Genomic DNA, 19,616 nt, shown 5'->3' with positions numbered 1-19,616 from the left:
ATAATAGCCTAAAATACTTCAAAACCATCGGTAGCATTAATTTAAAAATCCAAAAGAAGTGGTAGGATCCAAGACAGCGGAGAAATTCCTGGTAACCATTCTCATGCACATTTATTTGCTTCCAGGATCACCTCCAACAGGACACAAACAATGAGCTGATAGCCCAGTTTAGAGATTGATAAGATTGCTGCATGCTTGAGGGAGCATCCCCCCTGGGATTTAGGAAAACCTGAAAAAGGTGACTGCACCCACTGCAAAAAAACCTGAAAAGGTGACTGGCTGTCCTTCATTCTGGCAACCCCAGTTCCAGAGAAAACCACGGAGTCCCTCAGCAACCAGCAGCCCAAATAAAGAAGTAACTCTGTATTCACTGCAGGACGATCCCAGGCTCTTCTCTGTCATGAGAACAAGCCAGCGAAACCAAAAGGCTTTAATTGCACAGGTGACTGTACAGCAGCATCAGCCCAGCCCCAGCACTTGCTACGTCCCCGGTCTGCTTTCCCCCTTGCTCTGCTCCTCTCGCCCCTCCCCGTTACTCTCTGCCCTGTCCTGCTGCCCACTTCCTTCTGCGGGAGAACAATAAAACTTCTCTCATCTACCCAGACAGATGGACAGACAGGTGAACGAATGCTCTGCTCACTCTGCACACAGACACCGCAGTCCTGGGATTCCCGACCTGTCCCCAGTAACAGTTATTTTCAGTTATAAAGAGAAAAATAAAACCAAACCCTACGTCTCCTTTTCTCCTACTCAGCCCCCTGCACTTGAAAAGTCTTTTGCGTTGTTTATTTGTAGAGGAGTCGCAGAACCTAGCTCTTAAAAGTTAGACAGTAACATGCGTGTAACTCCAGGTTAAACAAAAACAAAGTTGGTAATTAATTGTGGTTAGCTCTGAGGTTTTGTTTTTGTTAGGGTTTCTTTTTACCATATGTGATCGTTCATAATAAAATACTTTCTAGAAGTCCTTAAAACATGTAGAGTTACACTTCTTCCCTCGTCTGCAAAAATAGCCCCGTCTTTAGCATCCCGTGCAAGAAATTGTTTAAAGGTAATTATCTGCATAAGATAAAAGATTACTCCGGAAAGCTTTCTGTTTGGTTTTTGTGTGTGTGTGCTTAGTTTGTTTGGGGTTTCTTTAATCCTTTCCTGTGGCATGCCACCAAAACTCAACTCTAACTTCAGACTAACTGAACTGGGAAAACATTCCCTCATCTTTTGGTGAATGCCCTGCAACAACCTACATACCTTCTCACAGACAGGCTTCCTTATGAATTTTTTTTCTGTTTTCCCCCCCAAAATAATCTTCCATAATTTACATCAAAATTTACTACATTAAGTACTGCTCCTCTCTTCCACCTTCCCCAAGAGCATCTCTACGAACTGCACAGAAACCTGTTGTGGGTTTTTTTTTTTTTTTCCCTCCCCATTAACGCTGCAGTTTTCAGCGACCGAGTTCCCGAAGTGGCAGCGCCGGCAGTCCCTTCCCGGCGGGGGAAGCCGCCGGAGGCTCCATTGAGGATGTTCCCATCGCTTCCTTTGTACGCCTGTGCCTCGCCTGTCGCACACGAGCGGCTCCGCACCCTCCCTTCCAGCCCGACTCCCGCAGGCACCCGCGCCCCTTCGCCCCGCGCCAAAGCCATCGCGGAACGGCGCGTCCTGACCTGAGCGAGGCGAGAGCGGCTGCTGTTCCGCAGGGGCAGCGGGGACCGGCTTCAAATCCTCCTTCAGCTCCAGGACTTTCTGCCAAGAGAGCACCGAGCGCTGTTAATGCGCGCCTGCCCCTCGCTCCCGCCCGATCCCCACCCCCGGGCCCGCAGGGGTGGGAGCGGGGGCTGGGACAGGGGCAGCGGGCGGGTCAGCCTCCCGCTCAGCATCGTCGCCGCCGCCAAGTCGCAAAGAAAAAAAGTTGGCGAGGAGCGGCTCCGGGGTGGGCCCGCGGGGCTCTCCCTCGCCGGTCCCGCGGCGGCGGCGAGAGGCGAACAATGCCGGGCCGGGCGGGTGGCCGGGAGGGGATGGAATGGGATGGGATGGAATGGGATGGCAGCGGGGGGGCGGCCGGGCCGGCGGGAGCGGAGGCACAAAGCGCACACTCACCTGAGGAGCGCGGCCGGCGGGACGGCGAGCCCGGGCGGCGGCGGGGCGGGGGGGGGGGGGGGGGGGGACGGGGGACGGCCGGGCAGGAGTTTGGGAGGAAAAGGGAGGGTTTTTATTTCCCCTGGAGTTTGAAAGGAGGAAGTGAGGAATGCGAGGAATGAGAGTTGGTATGAAATGAAGGCGGCCGAGGGAGGGAGAGACTGCCGGCTAAGGCAGGGGCTGGGACGGGGCTGGGAGGGGACTGGCGGGGGGGCGGGGGGCAGAAGGGCCGAGGCGGAGTTGGGAACAAAACCCAGCGAGGCCGGGCGCTCCCCGGCCGGGGGCCGTGTGTGACCGGGGCGGAGGGAACGCGGGCAATGGCCGGAAGAGGGGCCCGCGGGGGCGGGGGAAGGAAACTCCGGGCGGGCGGCCGGCAGCGGGGGAAGGGGGCGGCTCGGCAGCGCTGGGAGCGGGCGGGACGCCGCCGCCGCCTCCAGGAATCGAGAGCAGGCACAGCGCCCGGCGTGGGAGAACTTGGAGTGCGCGGCCCGGACGGGCCGGCCGCGGATGACCGGGAACGCCGCCGCTTGTCCGGGGCTTTCCCTGGGGCGATGGGCCAAGCGCCCGTGAGGGGGCTCCGGCCCCGGGGACACCCCTGCGCCGCCCGGGCGGGGACGCCGCGGCTCCCGGGCTCCCCCCGGCGCTCCGGGCGCGGCCCGGCGGCTGCGGAGCCCCTCTGAGACAGTCCGGCCGTGATTTCCACCCTGAGTCCGGCCGTGATTTCCAGCCAGCACCGCGGAGCCGCTGCGAAACAAGAGCCCAGCCCGACACGGCAGCAGAGTTCTCGCCCGCACACCCGCAAAGCGGGGTGTCCCCGTGGCTTTTCTCCGTCTCACGTCGGAGCTGCTCCTTTCCTACCTGTTCATACAGGAATGCCAGCGTGCTGCGCTGGAAAATGCTGATACGAGACCGAGAATCGCACTAGGGTTGGAAAGCCACATTCCCAGAACAAAAGCAGTAGGAAACCAGCAAGTTTAGTAAATGTAACTACATCCTAGCAGCAGCTCGGGGAATGCAGCTACATCAGCAAACCAAACTTTTCCGGCTCCAGCAGGTGATTTTGTCATTGATGGCTAGTGCGCACGTAACTACCTGCGAGGAGTTACAACATGGTTGGCTTTCTTTAAAACTTAAGTGTGTTGAAGAAACTGAGAGTTTTTGTAAGAACCCAAAGCTAAAAAAGTTCCTAACTCTTTCAAATTGCAGTGAAAATTGCAGAGACCTGGAAACAGGTCCTAAATGTGTCCTAAGGTCTCAGAAACTAGATGGCAAAACCCTTCACTATAAAAATAAGGTTTTCTGATAGAACTGTAGGAATTAAGAGTATATACAATATAAATAAGATGATGTCACAAAATTAAGTGAACAGATTTTGGTTGGGGGGTGTTTTGCCGTTTTTTTATATAAAGCCCTGTAATGAATTAATTTAGTCACTGTTTTTATTAAGCTATATGTATTTAAAAAAAAAAACCCCTGTGTATATGAAAGGTAATTCACTTCTCATCACATATATTCAGTGGGAATTCTAGGCCAGGTCTCATTAATTATGTGAGTAACATTGTTTTGCTCCCACTTCCTTGCCAAACCAACATAGCTCAAAGAGAAGGAATTGAAACCTATTCCTTCCTCTGAATCATCACACAAATTGTTTGCAGGACTTCAGTCAGTCGCAGATGGAAACTCACTCAGGAGAATACAGGTTTTTTGGTGGTGGGGTGTTTGGGAATTTTTACTGGAGCTAATGCAGAACCAAACGATTCTGCTTAGAACAGAAAGCTGAGAGGGTGGGTGAAACTTATCAGACTAATTCCCCAACCCTATTTCTACTCTATCAGAATTATTTTCTTATGCAGTTTTTAAAATAAAGCCCCTTCCCCCCCCCCAGTCAATTAGTATTACTTTCCCTATAATAAATAAAGGGCTTAATTCAATTAAGCTTAAAAAAAAAATCCTTTGTTTTCACCAAAATTTTCAGCTGTTTTGTTGCAGACAGTGAAATGGGTTGCCTTGTGCGGAGATTTTAATTGACTCAAATTAAATGATCAAAAATTCCAGCCTCTGGAATATATTCACCTATTTATAAATTGTCTAAATTGAATGTTAAATTACTAGAGCAGGTTATGGTTACCATAGACTTTACTTTAAAGCATGTTGGTGAAGGTAGTTTGCTTCTAGATTTTTCTCCCCTTCTGGAACAAGAGAAGTGACCTCCAGCTTCCAGTGAGGAAACAATAATTCAATGTAGAGCACCTTAGGAGATGCAATGAGAAAACAGAAACGATAGAGTGTACCATTCAAAAGATACAAGAGTTACCACTGGTGTGGGATCTCTGCATTCTTTCCTGGCGGGGCTTTCAATTGTTGCCTCCTCATAGTGGGAGCCAGCTGTTTTCCCTGTTAGCAAGGGAGCCCTTAACACATCAGAATTGATTGTCTACTCTTTTTCAAAATTGTACACCGGGCCAAATCTCTTGGCCCTAGGATTACTTAAAGGATTTCCTTAGTTCTGAACTAGTTCTAAACTGCAGTTAGGTACAACAGTTTGATCCTGTGGCAAAGATGAGATTCCTGACTCTGCAAAAGAAGGAATCTGTCCATAGCTCAGTTTCACAGGACTACACACAAACCCTTAACTCAGCTTGTAAATCACAGGGAAGGGTTTGCTTGTCTTCTGCACCAGGAACAGGAAACCTAATTCAATGTCAACTGAGAGATTTACAGAGCTGTTAGTCCCAGCAAGTAGAGGAGCACACTAAGTGAATTATAATAAATATCCTAACAGCAACAAAACCTTATGTCCTACTGCTACCAAATTCGGCAGCAAAACTTCAGTGAGAGTGAGACTCATCCCCCAAAGAGCAAGAAATCGTTCAGTCTTTTATGTTTGTAAGTCCAAGAGCCTACAGCAGCCTAGGAGCCATTTCCATGTGCTAGGCCTGCCTTTAGGATTCCAATTTAACCATTTAATATGATTCTTTAAGATCTCTCTGGGATTTCAAGTATGTTACATTTGCATGTATGCAACTAATATTACTGTGTTAAGAACAAATACCCAGTCGTGTTTCCCACTTAATTTTCTCTCCCCTCCAAGACTAATTTGGCTCAGATGGAAATAGTGGGGAAAAACAGAAAAGAATAGGGCTTGCATGTTGAGAGCTGTGCCAGTTCCTGATTATCAGATCCATCTCCTCTTACTGAGGTTCATACATCTCTCAGTGGAAATAGGAAAATAGAACCTATTTTGATTTTTTGTTTTGATGATTTTGAAATATAACCTGAATTGATGTTCTTCCTTGTCTTGTATGAATTCAGTACCTGATTCAGAAAAAATATGTTAATGTACTTCAACAGTTGAATGGGTTCAGATGGAAGGCAGGGAAATGCAGTAAGAACCATCTGAAATGCCCTAGCTGGATGCTGGGAAAAACATGGGACAGAGAAATGGAACCAGCTTAAACAATCACATAGAAACCAAGAACTGTAGGGTAAGACCTGATGGGGGGGGGGGGGGTGTAAAAGTGTTACAGATGTTCCAGAGACTACCCTTACTTTTATTCCCAGATTTCTAAATGTATGGGAAAAAAAACCCAACAGCACAAAGAAAGAGAACTGAGAATTACAAAGGAGAAGAGGGAGTAAGAAGACAGATGATATTCAAGCAGATAGGAAGAAACTGAGGTAATAGGTCATAGAGAAAGAATAAAGTATACCCACAAATGACAGCAAAATTTAAAAAAAATTATTCAGAATTAAAGACTTTTCAATATATAAATTAGTTTATTTTCATTTAGATATAAAAGTTATAAGTACAATTAATGTAAAACAGTATCTGATAAAGACCACTTAATCAGTTAACCTGTCTGCATAATTTGACTGAGAAGCTGTGACAGGATCATTTGATGTCAACAAATAGCTTGAAGAGTCATTGCTGACAAGGCTAACTAAGTAAAAGGATCCTAAGTAAAAGGATGCTTTCTGGGCACACAGAAAATCATCTTGAATCAGAAATTAGCATCCTACCTTCAGGTCACCCCAAAATAACATAAGGCAATTTCTTTCACACATTCCGAGTCATAAAAATAATCAGACAGGTACACAAACTGATTTCCTTTCCTGGATGGGCAGAGTGAATGCTGAACCACCAGCCAAGACTTCAGAAGAGCACGGCTGAAGAACACTGCCAGGTCTCATCCTCAGCCTGATGAGCAGGAAGGCACAAAACAGATCCCTCAGCGTTCAAGTTCTCTTCACGGACTGCTTTTCTGATAAGATCATCTCAAGAAAATATCTCAGCAGCTACGGAAAAATGCATATCTGAAAGATACTAGAGCTGGACTTCTCAGCCTCAATTCATATTTTACAGTTAAATACAGTGTTTACTTTGTGATTACGATCATTATTCTTTCTGGCAATATCAGAAAACGTCCTCACAAAGTTTTGTTTATTTGAAAGCACAAGTGATATCTACCGCTGCAAAGACTCCAGAGACCAAAAGCAATGTATCTGCTCTCTGCAGCTTGAAACAGGGTTAATCTGCTGACAAGGACAATATCCAAAGCTGGAGAACACCTAAGTCTTGTCCCACTAGAGGGACAGACTTCTCCAAACCATCGTGAATATGTGTAATAGGCAAGAAGCAGGCAAGACAGTATTTGTTCTCTGCTTCAGTACACAGATGTGTGCAGAGGCCTCCAGGCCACACCGTGCTGCAATCCACTCTGGTGAGTTAAGGCCACATGAATCAAATGTTCCATGCTGTGACACACAGTCTCCATACTGTACATCCAGTATTAAAAATAGAACATTGGAAGGACACATTGCAAAGCCTTGTGGTACAATTACACTAAACTTACTGATCCCTTTGAAAATACCTGTAATCTCTTTTTGAGGTAACTCCTTATAATCAGGTTAAGATTATTTATACAAAATCTACTTTAATATGTCATGCCTTGAGATAATCTCACATTAAAAAAAATAAAATTGGTCACAAACTTATACCTAAAAACATAGCAAATTTCATGAACAATGACAAAATTTAAAAATATTTCTCATCAGTTTACAGTCTAGATTCAACCAATCAGAACACTGCTTTCCAGAAGTGGTAGTGTATATTGTTACAATACTATCTTCTGCCAAATTCAGCCAGATTCTATCATCTATTCAGTCTCATTTTTCACTTGGTTAGAAGTAACAGAAGTAGCAACGAATATAATATCACCCACTGAAAATGGAGTGTTTGAGATTTGATTGTTTTTCATTTGGTAGAACAACTGTCAAGGGATAAAGAATACTGAAAGGGAAATGGAGTATCAATCTTAGCTGACAATCATTCCACAGAGTAAAAGTGTTGTATTTACAGCCAATGTCTTATTCCAGCTGTTTCTATTTTTCTGAATTCATCTGATCAGGAACTCTTGAGTAGCATCATTTCCCAAGCCTTGTGGAAGCTTCAAGGTAAATGAACATTTAGCCATTATTTTTCTAATCCTAGCTGCAAGGAGTTCCAATAAGCTTAGTCCACTCTCATGCAGCATCTGTAAACAAGGATTCTAAAAGCAGAATCAACACCAATGACAGAAACATCACCTAGATTTCTTGTTCTTCCACAATCCATACAGAGGCTGCTCCAAAGGTGGTCTGCTGTCAAATCCCACAAAGCTCTGAAGGCTGGAATTGGTTTTCTAATAAGCCTGCAGAAGTCTGTCCTCCATTTCCCTTCCAATATGCTCTTCATTGCTACACCTGGAACTCTTACAAGATGCAGGGGTGGGAATGAGTTCCATGTTTCATGTCTGTTTTCCCTCATTCACAGACCAATTTACTATCAAAGCTGGAGAGTCCAATAGCAAAGGCCTGGAGAGCACAGAGAGGGTAATTATAGTCCAGAGTGAACACATCTTCTGCTACACGACCAAACTGCATCACGATGTAGTCAGCTGGGGAGAAATGACATTCAGAGATGAACAATTTCACAGTGAAGGCAAAGAAAAAAATGAACAAACAACAACAAAAAAGCCAAACAAAACCCAACCACAAACCCCACCCCAACATCTCCCAGTCCCAAATATATGTGATTGGTGTATCCATCCTTTCGCACCAGAGTGGCCTTGAAATCTGTCCTCTAGAGTGACTGTGCTACACTAGAGATTATTTTTCTTCTCAGAACCAAAGCTCAAACCTATCTTTTGCCAGCCTGAAGGTGCTGTATTAAACCTTTGCTTTCACTTCAGGAAAGTTTCATTTGCCCCTCTTTGCTGCAGTTACAGGCAGCAGAGTCTGCATCCACCCCAGAAAATAGGAGGCCTTATATAATTTTCCTGACAGCTCAGAAGTCCACAGTAATCCTGAGCTAGTTTCCTTTACCTAGTTTTCCTCCTCTAGGAAGGGTGTCCTATTCCTCCCAAGCCTCATGAAAAAAATTAGGTTCTCCCTGTTTAAGTAAGCCCCACACACTCCACCAGACTCTTACGGTCATTGTCATGGACAATCTGGAAGTTCTTCACTGAGGCCTGAGTGACCCTCCCATGGAAGTTCAAAACATAGGATTGAGTATCATCATTCCAGACTGGAGCCTTGTTGTGCAACTCAATGAGGTTCTCTAAATTTTTGTTTTGCCATTTTGACAGCAGACCCTCATGCTCCTGTTCAGAAGAAATAAATATATATTTATCAGATACGGAATGGCTCTGCCTCTGAGTACCACCTCCCATGTGTGTGGCACTCTGTCACCTCATTCCCTGTTTTATGAAACACAATGACATCACTTAAACTCAGTCCTACTGAATACTTTCTGCAAATACCAGGAAGACACTTTCCTAAATTCCCAGTCCAAGCATTCCTTTTCACTCAGTAAAGTAAAAAGAGTGACAGGGAAGGAAGAGTGTGTACAGGAAAGGGAGCAATTCAGAGTCCACAGATAATTGCCATCCTGCTGGCATGAATCCCTTCTGAATCTCATCTTTCTCTGATCCTGTTGCATCCAGTTTCCATTTCTAACATTCTAAACTTTGAAATAAAAGAAAATAATCTACAATTAACTGCACAGTGCCAGGCCCTGAGGTGCTTCAGTAGAAAGTCCAAAGGCTGCAATAGAATGTAAGATTAAATGTCATCCTATAGGGTCTAATGAGTGATGCACAGTATGAAAACCAGAGAGAAACAGAACCAAAAAAATACAAAGAGGAAGTAAAACAGCACATTTAATTTGACAAACAATAAATTACAAGGAGATTCAGGTTGTAGTGAAACATGACGTTTGATTTAATTTTAATTTAATTTTAATTTAATTTTAAAATTTAATTTTATTTTCTGCAACAAATAAAATCCAAACTATAAATGCTAAACACTGAAGAAAAAGAGTCCAAGGTACTAATAGGAGAAAATGCTCAGAAAACAACCTGTTGTGGAGGTCTGATTGATATAGCTACAGTATGTGCTTCAGAATCGTACAAAGATACCATAGCTGATTTTCGAGGATAACCTAAATAAAACTTCCTGTTCAGTTTAGTTACTTTTTAATTTTAACTTTATTTATTTTTTAAAGATGCAAAACAACCCCCTGAGAACTGGCACCAACTAAGCGCATTTAGATTTAGGGGAGAAAAAGGCAGGGCCATGGAACCATTACTGTACTAATGGAAGAGATGGCAACACTAACTGAAAGACAATGAATAAATGACCACTTCTAGATACAATTTTTCTGACCATTCACAAGAATTAAATCTCTTTTCTGGGTTCTCATGACTCTCAATTTCCATTCTTGAAGATTTTTTTCTCTGACCTCAGGAAATACATTCTTGTCCTACTCATATCTACTCACAACATGGCTGCAAATACCATTTTCTTGCTTAAAACATTGACCACACCTTTCAGTTGGTACCTCTTCTTTCTGTCTTTTGGTCTTCTGTCACCAAAGATAAAACCCACATTAAGGGAACCTAACAATTGTCATCACACACCCTAACATACCATCAGATACTGTTCTGTAAGCTTTTAGCTATGACACCTCTCATAACTATGAGAAATCCTCGCTAAATAGTCACAACAAAACTCTATCCTTCTCCTCATCCCTCCTTCTCCTTCAAGAATCCTCCTTTTCTGCTCCTCCTACAAAAAGGCTAATAGCATTCTGATCAAAAATGTATTTACCCTCTTGCTATTGCACCAGCAGTACCTTATCTGTCTATTGCCTAACTGTTGCAATCCACATCCTGGCTAAGAATATGAGCTCCTGGGAGAACCAAATGTGTCCTGTGTTCATTCAACCCTCAGGACAACAGGGTCCCACTGTGAGGGCAGCTTGTAAGGTGCAACAGCAACAATGCAGAGATGAGGAAATCATATTTAGGCTGACCAAAGGACCCTTAAGGATTCAAATACTATTCAGAAAGCTACAGATTCGGTAGAAGGCAAGAACAAATTAACCCACACATTTAGGCAACATTGTATTTACTCTCCAGGCCACTTGCTAAAGCCCTGGCTCCTAAAAACCCTGATTGTCAGTCACAGCCAGGCCTCTACAAGGAAGTTTTAACCTCTTCCTTCAGTCTGAAACATGAGCAAACTTCATAACTCACATTTCGTGGACGGATTGGAATTCGCTTATGATTCATGTTCATTCCTGGAATGATCACAGACATTTTTCTGGGACCCTTAAATCCTAAGATATTAGTTTCCTGAAAGACAAGGAAAGCCATTATTTTCAGTAAATGAGAGACTTCACCTCAGGGAAGGAAAGACAGCAAAACTGAACTTGGATCACCATTTGTACTAGTTTTTAGGATTTTGCTGGCTACAACTGTAGCAGCAGTTACCTAACTGCAACTGTGTTTAATCATTGAGGATTGCTTTCTCTCCCTTCCTCATTTAGAGAACAGTGTTAGGAGATTTGCAGGCTATTAACAAATTTGGAGTGCATTTCTTAGACTACTGAAACATTTACAACAAAATTAGACAAGTGCAGCTTCCAGGCATAAGCTTTTTGCACCTGAGGCAGTAATGTGCTGAAATCTTGCAAGTGAACAAGCTTTAAGTATGATAAAAGGCAAAATATCTTTGACCTGACTCTGTGTTGTCTGTATACCACCAGTTAGTCTAAAATGTTCTAAAATTCTGAACAATGAATGATATTTTTCTTCAGGCACTGTTATTTGTGTTTGAGAAAACACCTACAATCTTCTCTCAAATCATACTGCTTTATAAATATTTAAGAACAGTCCCAGGAAGGGAAGTATTCAGCAACTATCCAAGCTTCAATCTTAAACAGATTTTTCCAGAGTACTGAAGGAGACTGCTCCAAGTAGATTGAGTACAAAAAGCAAAGGAAAAAAGTCCTGGTATTCTCAAACCATTCATTTAACAGTATCAGCCAAAATCCAAGGGCCCATTTAAAGTATTCTGTAACAATGTCAGTGATAACCTTTAAAATTCTCAAAGACCAATTAAAAGCCAGAATCTTTTAGAAGTACTGAATTGATTGGCAAAAGTGATACAGCTTCTCCTAACACATTAATGCATTTTGCAGACACAGACAAAGGTCTCTGGAGCTGCAACTTCTATTACTTCACTTCAGAAAATCTAGGGGCATGTATAAGAATGAGGGTACTGATTTTATTCATATTTAAACTTTACTAACTCCTTGTAGATAAAAGTTCAGAATTCTGAAGAGCTGACTTTATATTAACTGCCTGTGCTCATTCTAACACCTTATTGTGTCCAGCTAGGTAGGAAACTGAAGAATACTATATACAAAGAAAATATCTAGTGATACTTTTGTAAATGGGCTGGTACTAGAATTATCACATCAATTTTTTTCCCAAGTGCCATTAAGATCAAGAGCAAAAGCAAAAAATCAAGATGCTGCTCCAGTAGGTTAATGCATCCCTAAGCTTCTGTGAGAAAAGTAAAAACACCTGTGAGAGATATAAAAATCCTTCCACTTGACAGCGATTATTTTGTAGAGAACCTCAAATTTTCCTCAAACTGTAGGACTGGAATACAAAACAATGTAACATGAGAACTCTCATGTAATTCCACAGTGTCCACAAGTGCCTCCTTACTCTGAATCCTACACTGAGGTGATCCACAAGAGCAGAAGAACATCTCTAAAACAGAGCCAGTGAGTCACAATTTACTTTGGAACCACATCCTTACCACCAAGAAGCTGTACTGAAATAATACCAACTCCCTCCTATCCCTTGAAATGCCTTTGGTTCTGCAAAAACTAATTCTGCCTCACAGTTCCTTCTCAGGGTCTACCAGACCCCAGCTGGGTCAGAGGCAGTTCATGCTGTGGCTGGCTCCATGTAAAGCATGCCCTGACTGGCCACACACTGAATAGGCCAGATAAGAAGGTCCTAAGGACTTCTGTTTGGGTGTTTCTCTCACTCTTGACATTGATTTCTTTTTTTTTTTTCTTTTTTTTTTTTTTCTATTAAACTTGTAAGAATTTATCTATGAAACCTCTGCCTCTTGTTGTATCTGGTTGAAATTGGTCACTTGGTGCCAAAGTTAAGTGGAGGAGGCTGGCAGCAGCACAACTGTGCAAGCTGTGTTTCCTCGGTAACCAGGCACAAAGAAGGGGGTAAAAAGGGAGAGGCAATACTTACATAACAAATAGCTGCCAGCTCCTGTCTTGTATGAGCCTTTTCCACTAGACTTTGTGCCTTGACTGGGTTAACACCATGGTCATAGACTGTAAATTTGGTTCCCATGAGGTTTGACCTAATGTCAGGTTATGGAAAAACACAGAAAGAGAGACATCAGTAGAAAGTTTTGTCATCTTCTGAAAGTATTTGCACAGCACAGCAAAAACATACATCTCCTGCCACCTGAATCTTCCTGCTGCCAGCTCAGTGAGGAGCTTCCATGACCATGTGAGCCTGTAACCTATCCTGGAAAAGCATCTAGACAATTTCTTCTCTGAGTTGCCACAGTGAATGGTAATGCTGAAGAAGGCTGCCAACCCAAGCGAATACAGATTACATTGAGCACAACGATGCAAGTTCATTCTCTTTGAATTTATACCAGATTGCCAGTCATAACCACAACTCAATCAAAATTAAAATCCTATCTCAATCTAGTTTTCATTTGTGGTTCTCACCTGAGTTTTCCAATGAAACTTTCCCCTTTCCGAGATAAATCGGTTGGGTCAACTGATATGAGGTAATTGGATGTTTTGCTCTTCTTTCTTTTTCTCCCTGCAAGAAGGAATGTCTGAAAAAACAAAACTTTGATCAAGACTGATGCTTTGTAAGAATGCAAAGGCATTGCTATCCAAACTGTTATCTCTCCATTTCCCAAATGCATTCCCTTCTTTATTCTGTGCTAATATCACTGTCTCCACAATTTTGTTCTCTTCCAAAGTGCCCAGCCTGAAATCCTATCCCTCCATCAGCTCACTAGGCAGTCTACATTTAATGCAACTGTCCTTTGTAGTCTTCCCTCCTTTTCTTCTGGAGCAACTCAGTCTTCCTGCTCTTTTTTAACATTTAACATTTTTATACTTTTTCAATTTTATCTTTCACTGTATTATGGCTTTTAAACCACAATACAATTGCATGCTAATTCCCTCCTTAGTACCTTGGCCAATTGTAACCTGTTCTCATCTGCATGATGGCTCTCCTCAGCTACGAGTTTGTTACCAAAAGCTCTCCCTTGCACCAAAAATATTCTGTGGTAGGAGTAAAATAGCCAAGATAATGTGTGCAGCTTCCAATACCTTTTTGTTGTCATCCCTTTCCAGATGCATGTAGTAAGTAGGGAAGAGCCCCCGGTCCATTCCCTTTTTATCTCTAGTGATTCGACACTTGACACTGATTCCACGGGGTGCAGGGCGCAATGCAAAATCCTCCAAGTTCTCTACTTCTCCCAGCTGTGCATCTGCCTGAGGGGATGGACTACAGGAAGCACCTGTTTCCTATGGGAAGAAGCATCATATTAGCAAATTAATATCAGATCAGAGACTCTGGTATTCCACAAGAAAATTGTGGTTTGTTGAAACATAAGATATCATGTCTCCAGAAGATACTGGGGAAGGGAGGGTTAAACAAGATACCACCTGTGTTTCCTCAGAAGAAAGCAGCTGAAGGTTTTACTCTGAGGAAAGACTGGGTCTCCAAGGGGAAAAGATAAGTATCCATTAAGCAGACATGAGTGATTTGCTAGAAAAGGGGAAATAGGATGAGATGCTATAAATATTCTAAGCAAAGAACCTCTTTGCTTTTAGAACTTCAAACACTGTGGAAAATAAAACAGTATGATAAAGCAGGACTGATGGATGCTGCAGTAAGACAGGCTGGGATTTTGTGACTGAAATGAGTGCTGAGATTTTGTTGGTTCAGAACAGTAGCAGAAATGGAGTAAGCTGCTGGTGGAACCATATCAACTCAATGTTGCAAGAGCCTTAGAACAATCTGTGTAATCAAAGGGATTGGAATTCTAATGGAAATCTGGTACAAGTCATTAAATTTTTTCTTAGAATCCTGTCAACTTAGCACCCAAGCGATCCTTCTTTGACTGGGTTTCAAGATGAAGTAGCAGGTTTATCCCCATTCCCAGCTATAGCCAGTAGGAAACCTGAGTGAATAGCACAGACACATATACATAGATCTGAAATTCCCTAGAGAGTCTCACCACCTCCCCCCCCCCAGCACCCACCACCCTGTATCTCCAGCACTTTGCACCCACAGCCCAGTCTCCCAAGAAGGTGACACCCAGACCTCTTGCACTACTCCCCTACTAGTGCAGGGCAACAAACACTCAGTACCTCACAAATACACTCAGGTGGGGCTCCCACAGCATGGACTTTAAAGGGTGTCCAGCATCCATGCTCAAACCCCATGGTCTTTATCTAGTCTGAGGCAGCTCAGACCCTGTGTCTTCCTGATGCTGGTCTCTTCCAATTCACTGCTTAGTCCAGCACATAATTTGTCAACATATGTATGTAGGCATGTATGCATATCACACACCCACAAACACATCCACGGGAGAAACAGAAGTGAAGTTTCAGAAGAGAGAGGGACGTGCTGAAGTAATCAAGGCACAAGGCTTGGGCAGACAGTCATACTGTTTTGCAGTTGTTTACACATATCTGATGCCTTTTACCCTCTTTAATCCCTGTGTTCTCATGCTTATTACTCCCTGATCCACCTTGATACCCTTCTTTTCCCTCTTAAAGTTTCTTTCCCCAAACATCTCATATGATGTTTGTCCAATCCCAACATTCTCTGTTCCATTCCAAAATTCTGTTAGGGAGGAATAAATCCCTCCTATGTTTGCATGGCATTTCAGAGCTTCTCTGAGTCATTTTGGTGAATTTTGCAGAGACAATGGCCCAGTCTGTTTTCTTTAAGGGTAACAGTGCTGACTCACTGCGTTCCCATATTCACTGATTAGGCTCCCTGGGATCCTCCACCCACAATTGTTCCTTTGATCACTGCTAAGCCTTTATGTCTAACTCAGTGTCCCTTCAGTCAGGTAACCTGACAATCTTGACCTTCCTCTGCTTTCAGGGAATGATGCTGCTGGCTACTGTACTTGCAGCTGCTGTATTTTAGCCCAGTGCTCCAGGGGTTGGCACTAAAACCAGGCATGTGCCCAGTACTTATCAGAAATCGATTTCAAGACACTTACTGCAAAAGACTTCTCACTGGATGCAGAACTAGGCCTCTCAGATTCAGGGTATGGTGAATGAGATACTGGTCTCTTTCCAGCTTCTTCCTCTTCTGTGTCCTCTTCATCAAAATTCAAACTGCCTGAAATTCCTGTCAGAATACAGGATTAAGAATGTAATCTCTGAAAGAAGGTGTTACAAATTCATGGCATCATTAATTCATACATGACTCTTGAATACCTATTCAAACTCTTAATTTCTGGGGTTTTTTTTCAACTGCTGATTCTTAATTTCTGTTTCAACTGCTGATTTTCTTCATGTGCTATATCTCTTCCTGAGCCTTGTAATTCAAATTCCTACTTCTATTGTGCAGCAGTCACTGTATAGATGATTAAGCAGCTGTCAGGCCTTTATTAATATGGATTTTACTTGATATTCCATGACACAACATATTGCTTAGTTTATGTTTTCATTGAATTAATTTTGCATATTTTCATGCAAAAAAGTCCTCCATATCTTAAGAACAACAACAATAAAAGGAAATCCAGATCAATATGCTGACAATATCTCATAAATTTGACTCTGTACAGTATACATCCTTTACCATTTTCCCTCAGTCTTACACACACTGAAACAGAGTATGTCAATTTTTCAGTAAAAGCCCCTCCTGTTCCAGTACCAAAAACTCAGGTCCAGGAATACTAATTATGACTTGATTTCTAAAACTGAAGCACAGACTGAGGAAGTTCAGGACTCACTTAATCTTAACCTAAGCACGGTCATGTAGAGATGACTGTGGGTATATAACTAAAAAAAAAACTTTGCATAAAGATATTTATAAAGAGGTTCTGTACACATCACTATCTGGTGTGTCCTTCCACTTGGAACTGCATCATGAATTGGTCATTAGGAAGATGTTTTTCAGTGTGAAAAAAACACAGGCTGACTGGGAGTTGGAATGAGTTGCCCAGTGAGGTGGTGGAGTCACTGTCCCTGGAGGTGTTTAAGGAAAGACTGGATGTGGCAGTTAGTGCCATTGTCTAGGTGACAAGGTGGTGTTAGGTCATAGGTTGAACTCAAAGACCTCAAAGGTCTTTTCCAACCAAATTGAACCAACAGAGAGTGAACACAGCCTGCTTAACTGAATTATTTTCTGAGAACATATATTATAACAATGCTCTGACATGGCACTGCAGAGAAGAGGCACTGCTGGAAGTCTCAGATAAAACAGAAAAATCCAGTCTTAACAACCTGTCAGTAAACTTCCCAAAGGACGTTTGGGAAGAGGAAAGGCGTTGACCCTGGTACTCCAGCCAATTTCAAAATTCACTGTTTATATTCTACCTCCACTAATTTCCCCTGAAGTCACTAGATATTCTCTCCTCTTTCCTTTTCCAACTCTTGTGTAATGTTGCTATCATCTGTAGGTAAGTCGCTGTGCCATTTGACAACTGGATGAGAATACCTCTGAATGTGATAGTACCTCAATACATGCAGTATACTGGAAACATTCTGAGACACAAGCTCAACAAAATAAAAACAAGCTGTATACGAAATTAAACACTAGCCATTACTTTGCTGCAAAGTGCTTAAGCTGCATGCAACAAAAAAAGGTTTCCTGTAGCACTGGCAGCAGCTTAAGTTACTTGGCAGACAGAGCTTGACACTCCGCTAGGAAATTACTCAATGGGATATAACTATTGAATATATAACTTGAAAAGCGCTGACTGTGACAGCCTCTGACTCAGAAAAAAACATATTTCCTGTTAGTCTCCTAAGGAGTTAAATCATGGCATTTACTGAAGGATCCTGCTGTTGTGAAAATATTCAAGCATCTTATCAAGATATAACATATCTGGAATAAAAACACCCCAAACTTTAGCAAAATGTGGTATAGCATTTTGTCAGCAATTTCCTTGGAAAGACCAGAAATTATACAGCACATTGAGAAACCCTTAAAATATAACCGGTATGGTTCAAATAATAACAGAAAAAGGAACTGCAGCACTGTACTTCCACGTGCTGTAGAATCTAGCAGCTCTTTGAAAAGTGATATCCTACAGACATTTGTTTCATGATTCCTCATTTTTTAATGCCACTGAAATAAAGTTGGAAAAGTAGAAGAGCCCCAAAGAAGACATTTATCCATTATCAACTCTTACCTCGTTTCTGTAATATTTCTTGCAGATCTGGCTTGCTTGTTGTGTCTGTTACAGCCTCTCCATCATTTTCCTTATCTCCATTTTCTTCTGGTTTTGTAGACCCAACAGACAGAGTTTGGAGGTTGGTCCCCAAATCTTGCACTTCTGATTTCAGGAAAGCAGCTGGTCCATCAATGCCTGCAGGCAAAAATGAAACAGAATTCCAAAGTCTATTCTTTTATGGCCTAAGATGCATCCCAAGATGGTGGCTCTTTTCATCTTCCCTCCCTCTGCATCTCTTTAAAGTACTGAAATATACTTGTTCAATTTTTTTCAGAAAGCTTGGCAGGAGTCAGGCCTGACTCTGGTACAGACTGCCTATTACTTTAAACCTATCAGTTTCTCCCTATTTAAATATAGTTTAAAATTTTACAAGGGTTTAAGCAGTTAAAACAAATTGTCATGCACATTGATAGTTTTCAATTTATTTACAGACCCCTCCCTTATTTTCTTTTTCTTCACCTTGTTTGTTTGCTCCTGTGCCAATGAGTACTCTACAGAGAGCATCACAAATCAATTTGATAAAACTATCTACAGCCATAGACAGAAAAAAGCCCTCTATCTTTGTTAGAATGAAACTTCCATGTTTAAACCATACAACACAGCTGTGCACCACATTTCCCAATTGGAAGAGGCATCTTGATATCAGGGTCTGGCACAACACCTAATATGTAGCACACAATACGTAAGTGTAGCTCCAGCTTTGGATTTCTTGTTTTCCCACTGTTTTCCTACTTAAAAAACTTTACTGCTTTATCTAGGCGTTGTATTTCTGATGTGTTTACTACTGTTATCACTTCTTAACAGGACTTGTTTGCACTGAGAAAGCCTCAGAACTATGAAAGGCAGTGAATGAGCAGTTAAGTTCTAATTTGAGTCTTACTGAAGACTCCCACCTTAAGAGTCACACCTATCTTATCTCTCATTCTCTTCTTAACTTGAAAGTGTCTTTTAACAGAAGATTTCTTCCACCTGTTTTTAAACATGTAAATGCTACCATAAACAATACCACTTTCCTTCCCCTCCTATGATCCTGAAAGGCACCTGGAGAACAAGAAAAATATTCAAGAGAGAAGGGATAATATAGTTCCAACTGTGATCTTTTAAACACCCCTTGTTTGGAGGTTTAAAATTCTAGTGTGCATATTAATTTGCTATCAGTACAATGCTTGTATTATCACACCCTGCAATAGCACACATCTCAAAGCCTTAGAATGTTTCCCATTTCTTTCTTGATAGGCTGATGGGATCCTGGCTCTCGTAAACAACTTCCTGACACTTCCATTAGAATGTAAGGATTTCATTGCTGCTCTTTTTATCTCTTTGTGACATGGGAGTCTTCAGGCTCTCACTACTGCATTTCTTTTCACTCCTAAAATAATAGTTACTATTTTACTGCAATGTTTTGAGGTCACCAGGCTATTGCCTTTGGCCCAGATAGCACTTTGTGCTTGTTACTTTGTGGACCACTGTAACCTGTCATGTTTCAGTTGTCCCAATGAAGACCACAGAAAACAAGAGATGAGTTTAAAACCATCAAGAGCCTAACACAGAGTTCATAACACTATTTGTTTGCTTTCTCCACTTTATCATTCAGTCATACGCAATCTTGAGGTGGAGTATGCCATGACACCATAAGGAAACACCATACAAGCAGTTGCTACTGAATT

The 19,616-nt window shown here is 42.3% G+C and overlaps 1 protein-coding gene across 1 annotated transcript in view; it reads right to left on the bottom strand.

Moving 5' to 3' along the window:
- Nucleotides 1–5,906: 5,906 nt before the first annotated feature.
- Nucleotides 5,907–19,616, bottom strand: part of TULP3 (TUB like protein 3) — a 32,424-nt gene continuing 18,714 nt past the window's right edge. The window contains exons 4-11 of the mRNA XM_066175352.1: nucleotides 17,908–18,084; nucleotides 15,766–15,896; nucleotides 13,853–14,050; nucleotides 13,235–13,347; nucleotides 12,741–12,855; nucleotides 10,710–10,808; nucleotides 8,603–8,774; nucleotides 5,907–8,069 (exon numbers count right to left, since the gene is read on the bottom strand). Coding sequence (XP_066031449.1) covers nucleotides 7,936–8,069; nucleotides 8,603–8,774; nucleotides 10,710–10,808; nucleotides 12,741–12,855; nucleotides 13,235–13,347; nucleotides 13,853–14,050; nucleotides 15,766–15,896; nucleotides 17,908–18,084 — 1,139 coding nt within the window. The 3' untranslated portion in view covers nucleotides 5,907–7,935. The remainder of the gene's footprint in view (nucleotides 8,070–8,602; nucleotides 8,775–10,709; nucleotides 10,809–12,740; nucleotides 12,856–13,234; nucleotides 13,348–13,852; nucleotides 14,051–15,765; nucleotides 15,897–17,907; nucleotides 18,085–19,616) is intronic.

This window comes from Chamaea fasciata, unplaced genomic scaffold (genome assembly GCF_029207755.1).
Source record: "Chamaea fasciata isolate MVZ Bird 193981 ecotype frontalis unplaced genomic scaffold, bChaFas1.0.hap1 SCAF_2, whole genome shotgun sequence".
Lineage (NCBI taxonomy): Eukaryota > Metazoa > Chordata > Aves > Passeriformes > Sylviidae > Chamaea > Chamaea fasciata.
The sequence above is the reverse complement of the archived record's forward strand: the minus strand, read 5'-3'. Positions and strand labels throughout refer to the sequence as shown.